The sequence below is a fragment of the Oncorhynchus tshawytscha genome, linkage group LG02 (assembly GCF_018296145.1).
Source record: "Oncorhynchus tshawytscha isolate Ot180627B linkage group LG02, Otsh_v2.0, whole genome shotgun sequence".
Classification (NCBI taxonomy): Eukaryota; Metazoa; Chordata; class Actinopteri; order Salmoniformes; family Salmonidae; genus Oncorhynchus; species Oncorhynchus tshawytscha.
The window spans coordinates 7,424,079-7,446,226 of record NC_056430.1 but is presented as its reverse complement, the minus strand read 5'-3'; the positions used below and the strand labels follow the sequence as shown (position 1 = coordinate 7,446,226).

The 22,148-nt window shown below is 44.0% G+C and overlaps 1 protein-coding gene across 4 annotated transcripts; it reads left to right on the top strand.

Moving 5' to 3' along the window:
- Positions 1-221: 221 nt before the first annotated feature.
- On the top strand, positions 222-14,197 carry LOC112236853 (sodium- and chloride-dependent taurine transporter-like). Of its 4 annotated transcripts, none has more exons than XM_042329816.1 (5): positions 222-470; positions 1,904-2,006; positions 2,793-2,893; positions 11,732-11,902; positions 13,815-14,197. In XM_042329816.1, the coding sequence occupies exons 1-5, from the start codon at positions 423-425 to the stop codon at positions 13,971-13,973; spliced, it is 582 nt and encodes a 193-aa protein (XP_042185750.1). In that variant the 5' UTR covers positions 222-422; the 3' UTR covers positions 13,974-14,197. The 4 variants fall into 4 exon arrangements, with proteins under 4 accessions (XP_042185750.1, XP_042185756.1, XP_042185746.1 ...); XM_042329822.1 differs by lacking the exon at positions 222-470 and adding an exon at positions 558-584; XM_042329812.1 differs by lacking the exon at positions 222-470 and adding an exon at positions 591-1,513 and having other exon boundaries at positions 1,596-2,006.
- Positions 14,198-22,148: the final 7,951 nt, after the last annotated feature.

Below are 22,148 nucleotides of genomic sequence, written 5' to 3'. Positions count from 1 at the left end.
AGACATTGACCGGTATAGTATGTTAACTGAGTGTTAATGAGATCTCTTGTCTCTGTCTTTCTTTCCCCAGTTTGTGGAAGTGGAAGGACAGATCACTTCCTTGGTGGATCTGTATCCCTCCTTCCTAAGGAAGGGTTACCGTCGGGAAATTTTTATAGCTATTGTGTGCTCCATAAGCTATCTTCTGGGACTTACCATGGTTACTAGGGTAAGTACTATCTTCTGGGACCTACCATGGTTACTAGGGTAAGTACTATATTCTGGGACTTACCATGGTTACTAGGGTAAGCTATCTTCTGGGACTTACCATGGTTACTAGGGTAAGTATTATCTTCTGGGACTTACCATGGTTACTAGGGTAAGTATTATCTTCTGGGACTTACCATGGTTACTAGGGTAAATACTATCTTCTGGGACTTACCATGGTTACTAGGGTAAGCTATCTTCTGGGACTTACCATGGTTACTAGGGTAAGTATTATCTTCTGGGACTTACCATGGTTACTAGGGTAAATACTATCTTATGGGACTTATTATGATTACTAGGGTAAGTACTATCTTCTGGGACTTACCATGGTTACTAGGGTAAGTACTATCTTCTGGGACTTACCATGGTTACTAGTAGTGTACTTTCACTTTTTACACTGATATCATATTATTGTAGTAGTGTTACTGAAGTAAGGTCTAGTAAATGTACTTTCCTACACCCCCTTAATGAATACAAAAGGATCTGACTAAAGTTAATTATGTCTAATATTATACTTTGCCCTAATATGGCCTCTGCTATTACTGCTGTCTCCATCATCAGCTTCCATAACAATGCGGGCTATAGACATATTAGGGCATAACTTTCAATGCAATATACAGCACCACATGTGTAGTGCAGTAAATAGCTACACCCGAAGGCAGTGGTTTCCAAACAGGGGTACAAGGGTCCCCAGGGGTACTCAGGTCAGAACCAGTGAGTACAAGTTTGGGAACCACTACTGCCCTAATGAATAGAACAAAGTATTAAGGGGGATTGTTAATAAACCTCAGAATTCCCCCATCAACAAGAGTCCCAAAACAACAGTTCCATTTCCTCTTTGCCTCTCTTCTCATGCCAGCCAGTCCCTTATAATAGCACCACTAAATATGCTGCTGTACTATCAAGAGCTTCCCTGTAGCCTACGGTATGATCTATTTAGAGACGCTTCTGGCTCACACACTTAAATCGCTGTCTTTTATCTCCACTCTTTCTGAAAACCTCCCTGCCTCTCGGCCTCACAATGTAGAAACAAGCATGTGATTCCCCTCAGGCAGGCCCCCTAGACAGCCAGGGAGTCAGGGACTTACTGCTTTATCCAAGTTTTTTCCATGACATCACAATCTCATGCTGCTTCTCACGGAGTGCTCTGTTGGGCTATTTCGTTGGAACACTGGACGGCTCAAGGTTCCGTTGGGCTATTCCGTTGGAACACTGAACCGCTCAAGGTTCCGTTGGGATATTCCGTTGGAACACTGGACAGCTCAAGGTTCCGTTGGGCTATTCCGTTGGAACACTGAACCGCTCAAGGTTCCGTTGGGATATTCCGTTGGAACACTGGACAGCTCAAGGTTCCGTTGGGCTATTCCGTGCATTCCACAGGTCACGTTTATAAGTGAGTCATCAAAAACATAATCAAGATTAGGAAAAGTTTCACGGCACACCGGTTGGAAACAATTGACGTAGGAAACAGAGTGTCACTTGGAATGCAAACCTGTGTATTCTCCCTCCACTAGTCTTAGGGGCCAACACCCTCACCAGCCCTACACACACTACAGTATATCAACTTCTACTGTGTCTCTGACTGTACATCTATCTTAGCATGCTACATTCCAACATGACCCAAGCACTAAATCCTGCCTGTCTCTCTCTCCCACAGGGTGGCATGTATGTATTTCAGCTCTTTGACTACTATGCAGCCAGTGGTGTGTGCCTTTTGTGGGTTGCATTCTTTGAATGTATTGCTGTAGCCTGGGTTTATGGTACGTCTGCTCTGGAACAAAATGCTCCGTGTGTCTGTATAGAAACTGTGAACATTCAACGTCCTCAGGCTCTATGTCAGTTAAACATAACATTTGACATGTTAGTCAGTTAACAGATGTTCTTAACCAGAGCAACACACAGGAGCAATTCAGGTTAAATGTTTTCCTCATGGGCATATTGACAGATTTTTTTTCTCCCACCTAGGCCAGGGTTCAGGGATTCGAACCAGCAACATTTCGATTTACTGGCCCATTGTCTTAAGCGCTAGGCTACCTTTTATAATACTTTACAATCACAAATAGTCATGCTATCTAGAGGTTTTACAGTTCTGTCTCGAGTGCAACAAATATATTTTTTTTTACCTTTGTTACACTTTATTGTTGCATTATATCAACTGACAGTGCCAAAATAGACCGAGAAGTAGACCCAGAATATGTGGCTGTGTCCCATCACAAAGACAAGAATGAGACATACTATATTGGGGAAATCTGTCCTATTTGCCATTTATGTCGCGTCATAATTTACATTTTTGACATTTTGGTCATTTGGCGGACGCTCTCATCCAGAGACACTTACAGTTAGTTCATGGATCTTAAGATAGCTAGGTGAAAACAGCCACATATCTCAGTCATAGTAAGTACACTTTCCCCTCAGTAAAGTAGCTATCAGCAAAGTCAGAACTAGAAGGGGGGTGAAGTGAAAGTGTTTGTTCAGGATTTTTTTAAATGCTAAAAACAATTTGTGACCAAAATGCCCCCTATTTAACTATGTTCTCTTCCCGGCAGGCGTTGATAATTTCTATGATGCGATTGAAGACATGATTGGCTACAGACCAAATCCCTGGATGAAATGGAGCTGGTCTGTGATCACGCCTCTTCTTTGTGTGGTGAGTCTATGTTAATTGATACTGCCTTCTTGTACCCCGACTGTACATGATGTGCACTGGTCAAAACATGAACTGCCCCTTTATATTTATCTTTATTTAACTAGGCAAGTCAGTTAAGAACAAATTCTTATTTTCAATGACCGCCTAGGAACAGTGGGTTAACTGCCTGTTCAGGGGCAGAACGACAGATTTGTACCTTGTCAGCTCGGGGGATCCAATCTTACAACCTTTCGATCCAACGCTCTAGGCTACCTGCCGCCCCATGGCTACTGACCCTGGAACTGTCCCTGTATATAGCTACTGACCCTGGAACTGACCCTGTATATAGCTACTGACCCTGGAACTGACCCTGTATATAGCTACTGACCCTGGAACTGTCCCTGTATATAGCTACTGACCCTGGAACTGTCCCTGTATATAGCTACTGACCCTGGATATAGCTACTGACCCTGGAACTGACCCTGTATATAGCTACTGACCCTGGAACTGACCCTGTATATAACTACTGACCCTGGAACTGACCCTGTATATAGCTACTGACCCTGGAACTGACCCTGTATATAGCTACTGACCCTGGAACTGACCCTGTATATAGCTACTGACCCTGGAACTGTCCCTGTATATAGCTACTGACCCTGGAACTGTCCCTGTATATAGCTACTGACCCTGGAACTGACCCTGTATATGGCTACTGACCCTGGAACTGACCCTGTATATAGCTACTGACCCTGGAACTATCCCTGTATATAGCTACTGACCCTGGAACTGACCCTGTATATAGCTACTGACCCTGGAACTATCCCTGTATATAGCTACTGACCCTGGAACTATCCCTGTATATAGCTACTGACCCTGGAACTGACCCTGTATATAGCTACTGACCCTGGAACTGTCCCTGTATATGGCTACTGACCCTGGAACTGACCCTGTATATAGCTACTGACCCTGGAACTGTCCCTGTATATGGCTACTGACCCTGGAACTGTCCCTGTATATAGCTACTGACCCTGGAACTGACCCTGTATATAGCTACTGACCCTGGAACTGACCCTGTATATAGCTACTGACCCTGGAACTGACCCTGTATATAGCTACTGACCCTGGAACTGACCCTGTATATAGCTACTGACCCTGGAACTGTCCCTGTATATAGCTACTGACCCTGGAACTGACCCTGTATATAGCTACTGACCCTGGAACTGACCCTGTATATAGCTACTGACCCTGGAACTGACCCTGTATATAGCTACTGACCCTGGAACTGACCCTGTATATAGCTACTGACCCTGGAACTGACCCTGTATATAGCTACTGACCCTAGAACTATCCCTGTAACTGACCCTGTATATAGCTACTGACCCTGGAACTGACCCTGTATATAGCTACTGACCCTGGAACTGACCCTGTATATAGCTACTGACCCTGGAACTGACCCTGTATATAGCTACTGACCCTGGAACTGTCCCTGTATATAGCTACTGACCCTGGAACTGACCCTGTATATAGCTACTGACCCTGGAACTGACCCTGTATATAGCTACTGACCCTGGAACTGACCCTGTATATAGCTACTGACCCTGGAACTGTCCCTGTATATAGCTACTGACCCTGGAACTGACCCTGTATATAGCTACTGACCCTGGAACTGTCCCTGTATATAGCTACTGACCCTGGAACTGTCCCTGTATATAGCTACTGACCCTGGAACTGACCCTGTATATAGCTACTGACCCTGGAACTGACCCTGTATATAGCTACTGACCCTGGAACTGACCCTGTATATAGCTACTGACCCTGGAACTGACCCTGGAACTGACCCTGGAACTGTCCCTGTATATGGCTACTGACCCTGGAACTGTCCCTGTATATGGCTACTGACCCTGGAACTGTCCCTGTATATAGCTACTGACCCTGTAACTGACCCTGTATATAGCTACTGACCCTGGAACTGACCCTGTATATAGCTACTGACCCTGGAACTGTCCCTGTATATAGCTACTGACCCTGGAACTGACCCTGTATATAGCTACTGACCCTGGAACTGTCCCTGTGTATAGCTACTGACCCTGGAACTGACCCTGTATATAGCTACTGACCCTGGAACTGACCCTGTATATAGCTACTGACCCTGGAACTGACCCTGTATATAGCTACTGACCCTGGAACTGTCCCTGTATATAGCTACTGACCCTGGAACTGACCCTGTATATAGCTACTGACCCTGGAACTGTCCCTGTATATAGCTACTGACCCTGGAACTGACCCTGTATATAGCTACTGACCCTGGAACTATCCCTGTAACTGTCCCTGTATATAGCTACTGACCCTGGAACTGACCCTGTATATAGCTACTGACCCTGGAACTGACCCTGTATATAGCTACTGACCCTGGAACTGACCCTGTATATAGCTACTGACCCTGGAACTGACCCTGTATATAGCTACTGACCCTGGAACTGACCCTGTATATAGCTACTGACCCTGGAACTGTCCCTGTATATAGCTACTGACCCTGGAACTGTCCCTGTATATAGCTACTGACCCTGGAACTGACCCTGTATATAGCTACTGACCCTGGAACTGTCCCTGTATATAGCTACTGACCCTGGAACTGTCCCTGTATATAGCTACTGACCCTAGAACTATCCCTGTAACTGACCCTGTATATAGCTACTGACCCTGTAACTGACCCTGTATATAGCTACTGACCCTGGAACTGTCCCTGTATATAGCTACTGACCCTAGAACTATCCCTGTAACTGACCCTGTATATAGCTACTGACCCTGGAACTGACCCTGTATATAGCTACTGACCCTGGAACTGTCCCTGTATATAGCTACTGACCCTGGAACTATCCCTGTAACTGACCCTGTATATAGCTACTGACCCTGGAACTGTCCCTGTATATAGCTACTGACCCTGGAACTGACCCTGTATATAGCTACTGACCCTGTATATAGCTACTGACCCTGGAACTGTCCCTGTAACTGACCCTTTATGTAGCTTACTTACTTTCTCCTGTTCTTCTTATTTCTATTTTTCGTGTTTTTGATCTACTTGACTTTTATTTAAAACATTGTTATAGTACTACTGATATTAATTCAGCATTGTTGGGAAAGAGCAAGAAAGGCCTTTCACTGTACTAGTGCACGTGACAAACACACAGAAGAGAAGACTGGATGAGGGGAGAGAGGAGAATACTGTACTAGTGCACGTGACAAACACACAGAAGAGAAGACTGGATGAGGGGAGGGGAGAGAGGAGAATACTGTACTAGTGCACGTGACAAACACACAGAAGAGAAGACTGGATGAGGGGAGAGAAGAGAGGAGAATACTGTACTAGTGCACGTGACAAACACACAGAAGAGAAGACTGGATGAGGGGAGGGGAGAGAGGAGAATACTGTACTAGTGCACGTGACAAACACACAGAAGAGAAGACTGGATGAGGGGAGGGGAGAGAGGAGAAGACTGGATGAGAGGAGAGAAGAGAGGAGAAGACTGTACTAGTGCACGTGACAAACACACAGAAGAGAAGACTGGATGAGGGGAGGGGAGAGAGGAGAAGACTGGATGAGAGGAGAGAAGAGGGGCAAAGACTGGATGAGAGGAGGGGAGAGAGGAGAATACTGTACTAGTGCACGTGACAAACACACAGAAGAGAAGACTGGATGAGGGGAGAGGAGAGAGGAGAATACTGTACTAGTGCACGTGACAAACACACAGAAGAGAAGACTGGATGAGGGGAGGGGAGAGAGGAGAATACTGGATGAGGGGAGGGGAGATAACAGAGGAGAAGACTGGATGAGAGGAGAGAAGAGAGGAGAATACTGGATGAGAGGAGGGGAGAGGGGCAAAGACTGGATGAGAGGAGGGGAGAGAAGAGAAGACTGGATGAGGGGAGAGAAGAGAGGAGAAGACTGGATGAGAGGAGGGGAGAGAAGAGAAGACTGGATGAGGGGAGAGAAGAGGGGCAAAGACTGGATGAGAGGAGGGGAGAGAAGAGAAGACTGGATGAGGGGAGGGGAGATAACAGAGGAGAAGACTGGATGAGAGGAGAGAAGAGGGGCAAAGACTGGATGAGAGGAGGGGAGAGAAGAGAAGACTGGATGAGGGGAGAGAAGAGAGGAGAATACTGGATGAGAGGAGAGAAGAGGGGCAAAGACTGGATGAGAGGAGAGAAGAGGGGCAAAGACTGGATGAGAGGAGGGGAGAGAAGAGAGGAGAATACTGGATGAGAGGAGAGAAGAGAGGAGAATACTGGATGAGAGGAGAGAAGAGGGGCAAAGACTGGATGAGAGGAGGGGAGAGAAGAGAAGACTGGATGAGGGGAGAGAAGAGGGGCAAAGACTGGATGAGAGGAGGGGAGAGAAGAGAAGACTGGATGAGGGGAGGGGAGATAACAGAGGAGAAGACTGGATGAGAGGAGAGAAGAGAGGAGAATACTGGATGAGAGGAGAGAAGAGGGGCAAAGACTGGATGAGAGGAGGGGAGAGAAGAGAAGACTGGATGAGGGGAGAGAAGAGAGGAGAATACTGGATGAGAGGAGAGAAGAGGGGCAAAGACTGGATGAGAGGAGAGAAGAGGGGCAAAGACTGGATGAGAGGAGGGGAGAGAAGAGAGGAGAATACTGGATGAGAGGAGAGAAGAGAGGAGAATACTGGATGAGAGGAGAGAAGAGGGGCAAAGACTGGATGAGAGGAGGGGAGAGAAGAGAAGACTGGATGAGGGGAGAGAAGAGAGGAGAATACTGGATGAGAGGAGAGAAGAGGGGCAAAGACTGGATGAGAGGAGGGGAGAGAAGAGAAGACTGGATGAGGGGAGGGAGATAACAGAGGAGAAGACTGGATGAGAGGAGAGAAGAGGGGCAAAGACTGGATGAGAGGAGGGGAGAGAAGAGAAGACTGGATGAGGGGAGGGGAGATAACAGAGGAGAAGACTGGATGAGAGGAGAGAAGAGAAGACTAGATGAGAGGACGGGAGAGAAGAGAGGAGAAGACTGGATGAGAGGACGAGAGAGAAGAGAGGAGAAGACTGGATGAGAGGAGGGGAGAGAAGAGAAGAGAGAAGAAGACTGGATGAGAGGACGGGAGAGAACAGAAGAGAAGACGGGATGAGGGGAGGGAAGAGAGGAGAATACTGGATGAGAGGAGGGGAGAGAAGAGAGAAGAAGACTGGATGAGAGGAGGGGAGAGAAGAGAGAAGAAGACTGGATGAGAGGACGGGAGAGAAGAGAGGAGAAGACTGGATGAGAGGAGGGGAGAGAAGAGAAGAGAAGAGAGAAGAAGACTGGATGAGAGGACGGGAGAGAACAGAAGAGAAGACGGGATGAGGGGAGGGAAGAGAGGAGAATACTGGATGAGAGGAGGGGAGAGAAGAGAGAAGAAGACTGGATGAGAGGAGGGGAGAGAAGAGAGAAGAAGACTGGATGAGAGGAGGGGAGAGTAGCGGGGGGAGGGGTAGAGAAGACAGTAGACCCGTTCCTATCAGAGATTTAGGGCTAGGGTCTTAAATTGGGTGGTGGGATGCGGGGTTTTAGGATAATTTGCATAACAACAGTGGTCAGGTCTCCCTCTCTAAAACCCTATCGTTTCTCTGTAAGGTCACATTTCACCCGTGTTGCCCTGCGTCCTGGGAGGTTAAAGGGTAACTAACAGGTGGCTGGTGGTAAAACTGTGTGTTCGGTGCTGGATTTAAAACGGTTGAGGCATTTGGGAAATGTGGTGCTTGGCTCCGTCTTTAGACTCATCTCAATTAATCCCCTTAACGACCAGGAAACACAGTGCTAATTGTTCTCATAAGACGAACTGAAAGGGGAGACTGAGGATCATTTGAGGAGAATGAGAGGGACTAAGGAGAATTTGAAGAGAGTATATGTTTATGAATGTGTATTACTGACGGCCCTGATGTTATTGTGGTGGTTTGATATGGCAGTAGCCTTATTATCAATTTCGTCAAATAATTGTTTTAATTAAAAAAAAATTCCCCAACATTCATGAAACAATAGGTGTTTGTTTGAAGGAAATGGCAGATCAAATCAAATCAAAAGTGTATTTGTCACGTGTGCCGAATACAACAGGTGTAGTAGACCTCACAGTGAAATGCTGAATACAACAGGTGTAGTAGACCTCACAGTGAAATGCTGAATACAACAGGTGTAGTAGACCTTACAGTGAAATGCTGAATACAACAGGTGTAGTAGACCTCACAGTGAAATGCTGAATACAACAGGTGTAGTAGACCTTACAGTGAAATGCTGAATACAACAGGTGTAGGTAGACCTTACAGTGAAATGCTGAATACAACAGGTGTAGGTAGACCTTACAGTGAAATGCTGAATACAACAGGTGTAGTAGACCTTACAGTGAAATGCTGAATACAACAGGTGTAGTAGACCTTACAGTGAAATGCTGAATACAACAGGTGTAGTAGACCTCACAGTGAAATGCTGAATACAACAGGTGTAGTAGACCTTACAGTGAAATGCTGAATACAACAGGTGTAGTAGACCTTACAGTGAAATGCTGAATACAACAGGTGTAGTAGACCTTACAGTGAAATGCTGAATACAACAGGTGTAGGTAGACCTTACAGTGAAATGCTGAATACAACAGGTGTAGTAGACCTTACAGTGAAATGCTGAATACAACAGGTGTAGTAGACCTTACAGTGAAATGCTGAATACAACAGGTGTAGTAGACCTTACAGTGAAATGCTGAATACAACAGGTGTAGTAGACCTCACAGTGAAATGCTGAATACAACAGGTGTAGTAGACCTTACAGTGAAATGCTGAATACAACAGGTGTAGTAGACCTTACAGTGAAATGCTGAATACAACAGGTGTAGTAGACCTCACAGTGAAATGCTGAATACAACAGGTGTAGTAGACCTCACAGTGAAATGCTGAATACAACAGGTGTAGTAGACCTTACAGTGAAATGCTGAATACAACAGGTGTAGTAGACCTTACAGTGAAATGCTGAATACAACAGGTGTAGTAGACCTTACAGTGAAATGCTGAATACAACAGGTGTAGTAGACCTTACAGTGAAATGCTGAATACAACAGGTGTAGTAGACCTTACAGTGAAATGCTGAATACAACAGGTGTAGTAGACCTTACAGTGAAATGCTGAATACAACAGGTGTAGTAGACCTTACAGCGAAATGCTGAATACAACAGGTGTAGTAGACCTTACAGTGAAATGCTGAATACAACAGGTATAGTAGACCTTACAGTGAAATGCTGAATACAACAGGTGTAGTAGACCTTACAGTGAAATGCTGAATACAACAGGTGTAGTAGACCTCACAGTGAAATGCTGAATACAACAGGTGTAGTAGACCTCACAGTGAAATGCTGAATACAACAGGTGTAGTAGACCTTAGAGTGAAATGCTGAATACAACAGGTGTAGTAGACCTCACAGTGAAATGCTGAATACAACAGGTGTAGTAGACCTCACAGTGAAATGCTGAATACAACAGGTGTAGTAGACCTTACAGTGAAATGCTGAATACAACAGGTGTAGTAGACCTTACAGTGAAATGCTGACTACAACAGGTGTAGTAGACCTTACAGTGAAATGCTGACTACAACAGGTGTAGTAGACCTTACAGTGAAATGCTGACTACAACAGGTGTAGTAGACCTTACAGTGAAATGCTGACTACAACAGGTGTAGTAGACCTTACAGTGAAATGCTGAATACAACAGGTGTAGTAGACCTTACAGTGAAATGCTGAATACAACAGGTGTAGTAGACCTTACAGTGAAATGCTGAATACAACAGGTGTAGTAGACCTCACAGTGAAATGCTGAATACAACAGGTGTAGTAGACCTTACAGTGAAATGCCGAATACAACAGGTGTAGTAGACCTTACAGTGAAATGCTGAATACAACAGGTGTAGTAGACCTTACAGTGAAATGCTGAATACAACAGGTGTAGTAGACCTTACAGTGAAATACTGAATACAACAGGTGTAGTAGACCTTACAGTGAAATGCTGAATACAACAGGTGTAGTAGACCTTACAGTGAAATGCTGAATACAACAGGTGTAGTAGACCTTACAGTGAAATGCTGAATACAACAGGTGTAGTAGACCTTACAGTGAAATGCTGAATACAACAGGTGTAGGTAGACCTTACAGTGAAATGCTGAATACAACAGGTGTAGTAGACCTTACAGTGAAATGCTGAATACAACAGGTGTAGTAGACCTTACAGTGAAATGCTGAATACAACAGGTGTAGTAGACCTTACAGTGAAATGCTGAATACAACAGGTGTAGTAGACCTCACAGTGAAATGCTGAATACAACAGGTGTAGTAGACCTTACAGTGAAATGCTGAATACAACAGGTGTAGTAGACCTCACAGTGAAATGCTGAATACAACAGGTGTAGTAGACCTTACAGTGAAATGCTGAATACAACAGGTGTAGTAGACCTTACAGTGAAATGCTGAATACAACAGGTGTAGTAGACCTTACAGTGAAATGCTGAATACAACAGGTGTAGTAGACCTCACAGTGAAATGCTGAATACAACAGGTGTAGTAGACCTTACAGTGAAATGCTGAATACAACAGGTGTAGTAGACCTTACAGTGAAATGCTGAATACAACAGGTGTAGTAGACCTTACAGTGAAATACTGAATACAACAGGTGTAGTAGACCTTACAGTGAAATACTGAATACAACAGGTGTAGTAGACCTCACAGTGAAATGCTGACTTACCCTAACCCTCTAACCAACATGATGTACAGACAAATGATAATGTATTTTGAGAATAAAGGTGATTCTGATTTCCATTGCTGTTTGTCTCTGCCTCCAGGGTTGCTTCATTTTCTCCTTGGTCAAATATAAACCTTTGACGTACAACAAGGTCTACGAGTACCCCGACTGGTCCATCGGTGTGGGCTGGACTCTGGCCCTGGCTTCTATGATCTGCATTCCTATGGTGGTGGTCATCAAGATCATCCAGTCCGATGGACCACTCATAGAGGTCAGTACTCAATCCATATAGCCCCGAGCTCCTACCCCCTTGGCCCTACCCCTATTCCCATACCCTTAGGCCCTGGTCCCTATCCCTAGGCTCCTACCCCTAGACTCTGGCCCCTACTCCTAGACCCCTACCCATAGACTCTGGCCCCTACTCCTAGACCCCTACCCATAGACTCTGGCTCCTACCCCTAGAAGCCTACGCCTACTCCTAGACCACTAACCCTAGACTCCGGCCCCTTCTCCTAAACCCCTAAGCCTAGACTCTGGCTCCTTTCTCCTAGACCCCTAACCCTAGACTCTGGCCCCTACTCCTAGACCCCTAACCGTAGACCCTGGCCCCTACTCCTAGACCCCTCACCCTAGACTCTGGCCCCTAACCCTAGACCCTGGCCCCTACCCCTAGACCCCTAACCCTAGACCCTGGCCCCTACTCCTAAACCCCTAAGCCTAGACTCTGGCTCCTTCTCCTAGACCCCTAACCCTAGACTCTGGCCCCTACTCCTAGACCCCTAACCGTAGACCCTGGCCCCTACTCCTAGACCCCTCACCCTAGACTCTGGCTCCTTCTCCTAGACTCCTAACCCTAGACTCTGGCTCCTTCTCCTAGACCCCTAACCCTAGAACCCTGGCCCCTACTCCTAGACCCCTAACACTAGACTCTGGCCCCTACTCTTAGACCCCCAACAATAGACCCCTACACCTAGACTCTGGCCCCTACTCCTAGACCCTGGACCCTACTCCTAGACCCCTAACCCTAGAATCCTGGCCCCTACTCCTAGAACCCTGGCCCCTACTCCTAGACCCCTACTCCTAGACCCTGGCCCTTACCCCTAGACCCCTACTCCTAGACCCTGGCCCCTACTCCTAGAACCCTACTTCTAGACCCTGGCCCCTACTCCTAGACCCCTAACCCTATAACCCAGGCCCCTACCCCTAGACCCCTACTCCTAGACTCTGGCCCCTACTCCTAGACCCCTAACCCTAGAACCCGGGTCCCTACCCCTAGACCCCTACTCCTAGACCCTGGCCCCTACTCCTAGACCCCTAACCCTAGACCCTGGCCCCTACTCCTAGACCCCTAACCCTGGCCCCTACCCCTAGGCCCCTACTCCTAGACCCCTAACCCTGTCCCCTACCCCTAGGCCCCTACTCCTAGACCCCTAACCCTGTCCCCTACTCCTAGACCCTGTCCCCTACTCCTAGACCCTGTCCCCTACTCCTAGACCCTGGCCCCTACTCCTAGACTCTGGCCCCTACTCCTAGACTCTGGCCCCTACTCCTAGACTCTGGCCCCTACTCCTAGACTCTGGCCCCTACTCCTAGACCCTGGCTCCTACTCCTAGACTCTGGCCCCTACTCCTAGACTCTGGCCCCTACTCCTAGACTCTGGCCCCTACTCCTAGACCCTGGCTCCTACTCCTAGACCCTGGCCCCTACTCCTAGACTCTGGCCCCTACTCCTAGACTCTGGCCCGTACTCCTAGACTCTGGCCCCTACTCCTAGACCCCTAACTCTGGCCCCTACTCCTAGACTCTGGCCCCTACTCCTAGACTCTGGCCCCTACTCCTAGACTCTGGCCCGTACTCCTAGACTCTGGCCCGTACTCCTAGACTCTGGCCCCTACTCCTAGACCCCTAACTCTGGCCCCTACTCCTAGACTCTGGCCCCTACTCCTAGACTCTGGCCCCTACCCCTAGACCCCTACTCCTAGACACTGGCCCCTACTCCTAGACTCTGGCCCCTACTCCTAGACTCTGGCTCGTACTCCTAGACTCTGGCCCCTACTCCTAGACCCCTGTGGAGGTCTCATGTCCATCCATCTATGACATATACACCTACAGTTGTATAATCATACTTGTATATTGGTGTTTACTGTGAAGTTAAACAGAGCTTTTCTTTTTTTCTCCCTCCAGAGGATCAAGGCTGTGGCGGCTCCGCTAGGAGGTGCTAGCTCCCGTCCAGCCGACCACCGTTCTAAGGGCAAGGCTTGCGAGCTGGCCTACCCGCTGGACCCCAACGGGAACAACGGCCTGATCAAGCCCACCCACACTATTGTAGAAACCATGATGTGAGCGCTCTCTGTGAGAGGAAAGATTCTTTTTTTTTTTTTTTTTTTTAAATACCCGCTTTCTATGTTATTATACTATATTATCGCTAAACTAGTTGTAGGACCAGGTTTACATGTATCTGCACTAGGACGGTTCTTTTTTTGTTTTGTTTTCTACAGAGGAAGTTACATTATTGGGTTTCCTGTCTATGTTTTTAATATTTTTTTATTAAACTATTGTTAAGAATATTACTGTTATTATGATTGAAGTTATTGATCTCCAAGTCACATGGAGCAGCAGTATCTTATAAGAACAGAATCAGATACCTACTTATTTTCCCCTGTTGAATTATTAGTGGTCTGTCTCTATTTTGGCGTGGATACTTTAAAAAAGAAAGGCTGTATAAAACCCGGAAGAACGAAATGTGTGTCGTGGTTTCAGCTGTAACATTTGATCAACCTAGTTGCTCTCAGCTTTAACTAATGTCTATAGTATGATAATATTGTGGAGGTGGTGCCTCTTGTATACAGTGAGATTAGTCGAGTGTGTTTTGTCGTTGCTGTTTGTTGTAAAAATTTACAGCTGAACCTGAACGTACCTCCACTACTAAGCTGAGTTCAGGGTCCAAGAACATCTCATCTACAGTTGCGGGCCACTAAAACAAAACAAAAATGAAACCCTGTACCTGTCTGCTGTACCGGGTTTTGTGACAAACAATTGCTAGAAGGCACTTGAGCATCTTGACCCAATTGTTTTGCCAGTATATATATATATATAACACTGCAGTGCAACCTAACGTTTTAGTGCCAGCAACTGTACTTGGCTGTGGAGGTACAGACCTGTCCTTCCTGTACGGTGTACTGTGTACATACAGTCAGCCCAACTCCATTTTAGACTACATCGGTGTGGACACTACTGCTACGTACCATCCATCCATCCCTGTGCATACAGTAGCTGCATAAACACGTGTTTAAAGTCTCTGTTTTATTATTTTCACTTAAATAATGATGCAGTGGGTTTTCCTTTTATTCTTAGTGTTTTAGTCTCTTGTCGTATTTCTGGCTATAGATAGAGGACGTGACATAGTGGCAAGTCAATAAGAAGCACAACAGCACACTATATAACGCATTTATCATCTCTGAAGTCTGGCTCAACATCACTATATTACGCATTTACCATCTCTGAAGTCTGGCTCAACATCACTATATTACGCATTTACCATCTCTGAAAGCTGGCTCAACATCACTATATTACGCATTTACCATCTCTGAAGTCTGGCTCAACATCACTATATTACGCATTTACCATCTCTGAAGTCTGGCTCAACATCACTATATTACGCATTTACCATCTCTGAAGTCTGGCTCAACATCACTATATTACGCATTTACCATCTCTGAAGTCTGGCTCAACATCACTATATTACGCATTTACCATCTCTGAAAGCTGGCTCAACATCACTATATTACGCATTTACCATCTCTAAAGTCTGGCTCAACATCACTATATTACGCATTTACCATCTCTAAAGTCTGGCTCAACATCACTATATTACGCATTTACCATCTCTGAAGTCTGTCTGTTCCATGATTGATAGGAGCCTAAAAGACCTGCCATAATGACATGATACATTAACGTATACTCACCATACAGTAACTATTGAAGTACAACTTAATTTATACTCACCATACAGTAACTATTGAAGTACAACTTAATGTATACTCACCATACAGTAACTATTGAAGTACAACTTAATGTATACTCACCATACAGTAACTATTGAAGTACAACTTAATTTATACTCCCCATACAGTAACTATTGAAGTACAACTTAATTTATACTCCCCATACAGTAACTATTGCTCATTAAGGAACCATCCAAATGCAAGCAAACCTCTTATCAAACAGATCTTTCCATTGAATTGCAGTAGGCTAGGTCAGTGAAATTCTGATGTAATTGATTAATATAGTTATTGACTAATATACTAACTAATAATATCCACTCCCTGCAGCCTTCTCACACTAAGCTTAGTTTCAAATATTATATCAGTACAGCTTTTCAAAGAGGCAGAAACAATTCAAACAAAAGCCTGTTGAGATTTGGAGCGTTTATGATCCACAATGCAAAGATATTCTTCACAATGCAAAGATATTCTTCACAATGCAAAGATATTCTTCACAATGCAAAGATATTCTTCACAATGCAAAGATATTCTTCACAATGCAAAGATATTCTTCACAATGCAAAGATATTCTTCACAATGCAAAGATATTCTTCACAATGCAAAGATATTCTTCACAATGCAAAGATATTCTTCTTCGAATGGAATGTTGAAATGTGAAATCCCATGTAGTGAATGGAAACTTTGGTTGATTCTATTACGTTGAATATTTTTATTTTAAATTTTGTTGTATTACAATTAGAAAACGTTTTTTTTTAAATTTTACTTTGATTGTTTTTCTATCACATTTTTTTTTGCCTTTTTGTATTCAAAATGTAAAATGTAAAAATGACCAGCCCGTCTCCACACTTTCTGAGGATGAAACGTCATTTAACAACTTGCTGTTAATCAACAAAACTGCAATTTGTAATGTGCAATACTTTGTAGAAAGATAAGTATGTTTTTCACCCTGTTTTTAATTTTTTTTTTTAAATAGGTTGTACTTTTTACTTTGGAAGTATGGAGAAAAGAGGAACAAACATCATAAAACAATGCAAGAGACAAAAAACTACAAATACAGGGGCCAATGAAAACCACAAAATGTTATGCCATAATATCAACAAAGAAACAATGTTCATTGCAGTAGTATCATTCTCTGTCATAACACACACACACACACACACACAATTTGATTCATCTTTATCAAAAGATATACACAAATATTGTCGCAATGAAAGTAATCCTGCCATTTTATAACTATTGACTCAATGCTTTCTCGTAGTCTGAATTGACCTGTGACGTACAGGTGACATTCTAAAATGATGCTGCCACCAAACTTAGGCCTACCTGTGATTCAAAGGGGTTAAATGTGGAAGACATTTCAGTTGAATGCATTCAGTTGTTTAACTGACTAGGTATCCCCTATTACTTTTACCATAGTGCTGTTAGTTTGTATAGGAGATTATGACCCGCAGAAATTAAACGCGAGTAGTTAGCTAGCTAGATACCTGTAACAAATCACTAGTAGTTAGCTAGCTAGGTACCTGTAACAAATCACTAGTAGTTAGCTAGCTAGGTACCTGTAACAAATCACTAGTAGTTAGCTAGCTAGATACCTGTAACAAATCACTAGTAGTTAGCTAGCTAGGTACCTGTAACAAATCACTAGTAGTTAGCTAGCTAGATACCTGTAACAAATCACTAGTAGTTAGCTAGCTAGGTACCTGTAACAAATCACTAGTAGTTAGCTAGCTAGGTACCTGTAACAAATCACTAGTAGTTAGCTAGCTAGGTACCTGTAACAAATCACTAGTAGTTAGCTAGCTAGATACCTGTAACAAATCACTAGTAGTTCGCTAGCTAGGTGCCTTACAGGTGCCGTATCAAAGAAGCTCACTGAAAACCAAATGAAAAAGCATTATTATGGTGATGATAATGGCACCCAGTCCATCGCTGGAGATTGGAGAAGTCTATCACAGATAGAAAACATAATGTCAAACTTCTTTAACTCTCCTGCCTCGTATACATTACATTACATACCTTTATAAGAATGTACAAGGGGAAATGTTTTTAATCCACAAAGAAGAAACATTTTTAAAAATACAATTTGAAAGATTTTATTTTTTATTTCTATGGCGCTAAATAACCTGTAAAGCAAAAATGTGTATTTAAAACGAGGGTTTTACAGAGAAAAACGTAAAATCTTTTTATTTCTAAATAAATAAATAAAAAAATTGTTAAAAAAGCCTTTGCTCATGTGCAGTGAGAGTCCCATGGTGAGTCTATAGGGCACATTATAAAGCAGCGAGCTTGCACTTTAGTCATTCAACATCACAATTATCCATATAATAAATCATAATAATAGATTGGATTTATATTGAGCTTTTCCAGACGCATTACAAAGCAAAAAAGGGGGAGGGGGGGCGAGTCACCTCATCCACCACCATTGTGTAGCATGGCGGCCATTTTGGAAAATCAACTCCCACCACATATCCGCTATCATGACGGAGAGGTGAGGAGGACCTATTGCTGGGTGTATGGACCCAGTGCCCCCTCCCAAACCCCGACACTAGGAGGCTAAGGCCGCTACACCACAGGCTTATCCAGGGCAGATTAGCCTCTTGTCCCCTATCACCCCACAACAATGCTGCTTCCAAGACAAATGACTTAAGAGGCTTGTGTAGTTAGTACTACACATTAAACATTGTGTCTTGGTGTCACACGTAGGTTAAGACATACTCTTGTTGTAAAGAATGTTGCTAAAATAAAATAGCGCTCACACATTTCATATAAAGTGGCACCATTTCTTCAGGCCTATAACGGAGATGCTACAGGGAACGGTCTTACATTAAAGTCATTTAGCAGACGATCTTATGCAGAGCAACTTACAGAAGTGAATGCATACATTTTTGTACTGATCCATCATAGGAATCGAACCCACAAGCGTTGCAAGCACCACACTCTACCAAATCAAAAGTGTATCTGCCGAATACAACAGGTAGTTAGCTAGCTAGTTACCTGTAACAAATCGCAAGTAGTTAGCTAGCTAGATACCTGTAACAAATCACTAGTAGTTAGCTAGCTAGTTACCTGTAACAAATCACTAGTAGTTAGCTAGGTATCTAGCTAGCTAGACCTTACAGTGAAATCCTTACTTTACAAGCCCTTAACCAACAGTGCAATTTTTAAGTAAAAAATAGGTATTATGTAAACAATAGACAAGTAAATACATTTAAAAACACTACAATGAAAGTGAAATTAACAGTAGCGAGGCTATATACAGGGGGTACTGGTACAGAGTCAATGTGGAGGCTATATACAGGGGGTACTGGTACAGAGTCAATGTGGAGGCTATATACAGGGGGTACCGGTACAGAGTCAATGTGGAGGCTATATACAGGGGGTACCGGTATAGAGTCAATGTGGAGGCTATATACAGGGGGTACCTGTAGAGTCAATGTGGAGTCTATATACAGGGGGTACCAGTACAGAGTCAATGTGGAGGTTATATACAGGGGGTACCGGTACAGAGTCAATGTGGAGTCTATATACAGGGGGTACCGGTACAGAGTCAATGTGGAGGCTATATACAGGGGGTACTGGTACAGAATCAATGTGCTGGGGCACCGGTTAGTCGGGCTAATTGCGGTAATATTATTAATTCAATGCAACAATAGTCCATTATTATAATTCATTAACACAGCAGGTATGCAAGGGACACATTATGTTGAAATTGAACACGACATTGAGTATAGTAGAAAATAGCAGATATAGATAATGTTTTTAATTTTTTAATTTTGACTGTATCTGTCTTGGAATGAGCTTGACCTATGGAGACATAGCCTGGTCCCAGATCAGTTTTATGCTGTCTGGTCGACCCCTATGGTCCTGACTCACCATAGGGTTAGTAAAAACAGAACAGATCTGGGACCAGGCTAGAGAATCCATGCTTCATCAATCAGATTAGCAACGCAGCCCCACCTCTCCTACTGTAACTGTGATCCTGCTGCCTGTGCTGTGGTGAACATTGGATGGACTTGGATGTGTTTCTTAGAGCGTCTAACAGCTCCTCTCCTATTTATTTCCCAAGTACCTTATAAAGACCAAACTGATTGATGTGACAATATATGACCTCTATTGTACTACTGTTCTTCATACCATTGCTTTGTGCTGTTATTTACTGGTTTTTACATTTCTAGTGATGATAAAAAAAACATATTTTTAGTAAGTATCCTTTGCTTTGATTAGGTGACATTTGTAATTTGACAACTTTGTGAGGGAAAAGTGAAAAATAAACATCTTTAAAAAATATATATATATATTGTGGGTTTGTTAACTTTTTTGGACATAATATGGTCAATTTCTTAATAATTTGATATAAATATAACATCAGAAACCAGGTATCATTATGCACTGTAGGTTTTTAGTAATTTCAGCATCCATCACCCAAACTACCTGGTTTACAATCGTCTATTGTGTGGGAGAAGCCTGATGAATTTGCAATATAATGTCACGTAATGTGTGACAAACTCACTTCTATACCCTTTCAAACCGTGATTTACCAGCAACGATTGGAAAGTAAACAGTAAACGCAAGTCCCAAACATTATAACCACGTGTTTTTCTTGACCCAGTATCTGAAGACGAAGCCTCACGATAAAAGATTTCACACACTGATCTGGGCCTGTATTCACAGTGTCTCGGAGAAGGAACTCTCTGTCCAATATAATATTTTTTTCATTATCATGTTTAAAGCTAAACTAATCCTATATCAGTACTTCTACTTTGTGTCCACAGGCCCTGATCCCTGGTTGAAGAGTTATGTTAGCCCTGGGGAAGATAAGTCTATTCTTAAAATAAACACAACAGTTATGTTAGCCCTGGGGAAGATAAGTCTATTCTTAAAATAAACACAACAGTTATGTTAGCCCTGGGGAAGATAAGTCTATTCTTAAAATAAACACAACAGTTATTTCTTTTTGTTTTGTTTTTCTTTCTGTGTCTGCCAGATATCTCCAGGAATAGCTTATTATGGCAGAGGATATATTTGTGGAAAGATTTGGCATTTGCGCTCTGTAATAACAATAAAATAACCTATTTCCTCTTGTGTTCCTACTTGTTCTTGCCTTTTATGCAACTCGGATGTTCAAAAAGTTATAAGTCATACAAACATACTTCAATCTGACTTCATCAGGACCAAAAATAAGGTTTCAAAAAGGTCCCTTAAACTTTCATTTTAGTTTCATGTGTTTTAACCTTTTAACCTCTCTGTTTCTCTGTGTGGAGAGACTCTCTCTGTTTCTCTGTGTGGAGAGACTCTCTCTGTTTCTCTGTGTGGAGAGACTCTCTCTCTGTTTCTCTGTGTGGAGAGACTCTCTCTGTTTCTCTGTGTGGAGAGACTCTCTCTGTTTCTCTGTGTGGAGAGACTCTCTCTGTTTCTCTGTGTGGAGAGACTCTCTCTGTTTCTCTGTGTGGAGAGACTCTCTCTGTTTCTCTGTGTGGAGAGACTCTCTCTGTTTCTCTGTGTGGAGAGACTCTCTCTGTCTCTGTGTGGAGAGACTCTCTCTGTTTCTCTGTGTGGAGAGACTCTCTCTGTTTCTCTGTGTGGAGAGACTCTCTCTGTTTCTCTGTGTGGAGAGACTCTCTGTCTCTGTGTGGAGAGACTCTCTGTCTCTGTGTGGAGAGACTCTCTCTGTTTCTCTGTGTGGAGAGACTCTCTCTGTTTCTCTGTGTGGAGAGACTCTCTCTGTTTCTCTGTGTGGAGAGACTCTCTCTGTTTCTCTGTGTGGAGAGACTCTCTCTGTTTCTCTGTGTGGAGAGACTCTCTCTGTTTCTCTGTGTGGAGAGACTCTCTCTGTTTCTCTGTGTGGAGAGACTCTCTCTGTTTCTCTGTGTGGAGAGACTCTCTCTTTCTCTGTGTGGAGAGACTCTCTCTGTTTCTGTGTGGAGAGACTCTCTCTGTTTCTCTGTGTGGAGAGACTCTCTCTGTTTCTCTGTGTGGAGAGACTCTCTCTGTTTCTGTGTGGAGAGACTCTCTCTCTCTGTCTCTGTGTGGAGAGACTCTCTCTGTCTCTGTGTGGAGAGACTCTCTCTGTCTCTGTGTGGCGAGACTCTGTTTCTCTGTGTGGAGAGACTCTCTCTCTCTGTCTCTGTGTGGAGAGACTCTCTCTCTGTTTCTCTGTGTGGAGACTCTCTCTGTCTCTGTGTGGAGAGACTCTCTCTGTCTCTGTGTGGAGAGACTCTCTCTGTCTCTGTGTGGAGAGACTCTCTCTGTCTCTGTGTGGAGAGACTATCTCTGTCTCTGTGTGGAGAGACTCTCTCTCTCTGTCTCTGTGTGGAGAGACTCTCTCTCTGTTTCTCTGTGTGGAGAGACTCTCTCTCTCTGTCTCTGTGTGGAGAGACTCTCTCTGTCTCTGTGTGGAGAGACTCTCTCTGTTTCTCTGTGTGGAGAGACTCTCTCTGTTTCTCTGTGTGGAGAGACTCTCTCTCTCTGTCTCTGTGTGGAGAGACTCTCTCTGTCTCTGTGTGGAGAGACTCTC

What these genes read in the sequence shown, in the direction of transcription:
- LOC112236853 (XM_042329812.1), top strand. Translation starts at nt 1,847, where the DNA reads ATGCTACATTCCAACATGACCCAAGCACTAAATCCTGCCTGTCTCTCT. An exon ending in TGCTGTAGCCTGGGTTTATG is followed by an intron (nt 2,007 to 2,792) that starts GTACGTCTGCTC and finishes TCTTCCCGGCAG; the next exon opens with GCGTTGATAATTTCTATGAT. An exon ending in CCGATGGACCACTCATAGAG is followed by an intron (nt 11,903 to 13,814) that starts GTCAGTACTCAA and finishes TTCTCCCTCCAG; the next exon opens with AGGATCAAGGCTGTGGCGGC.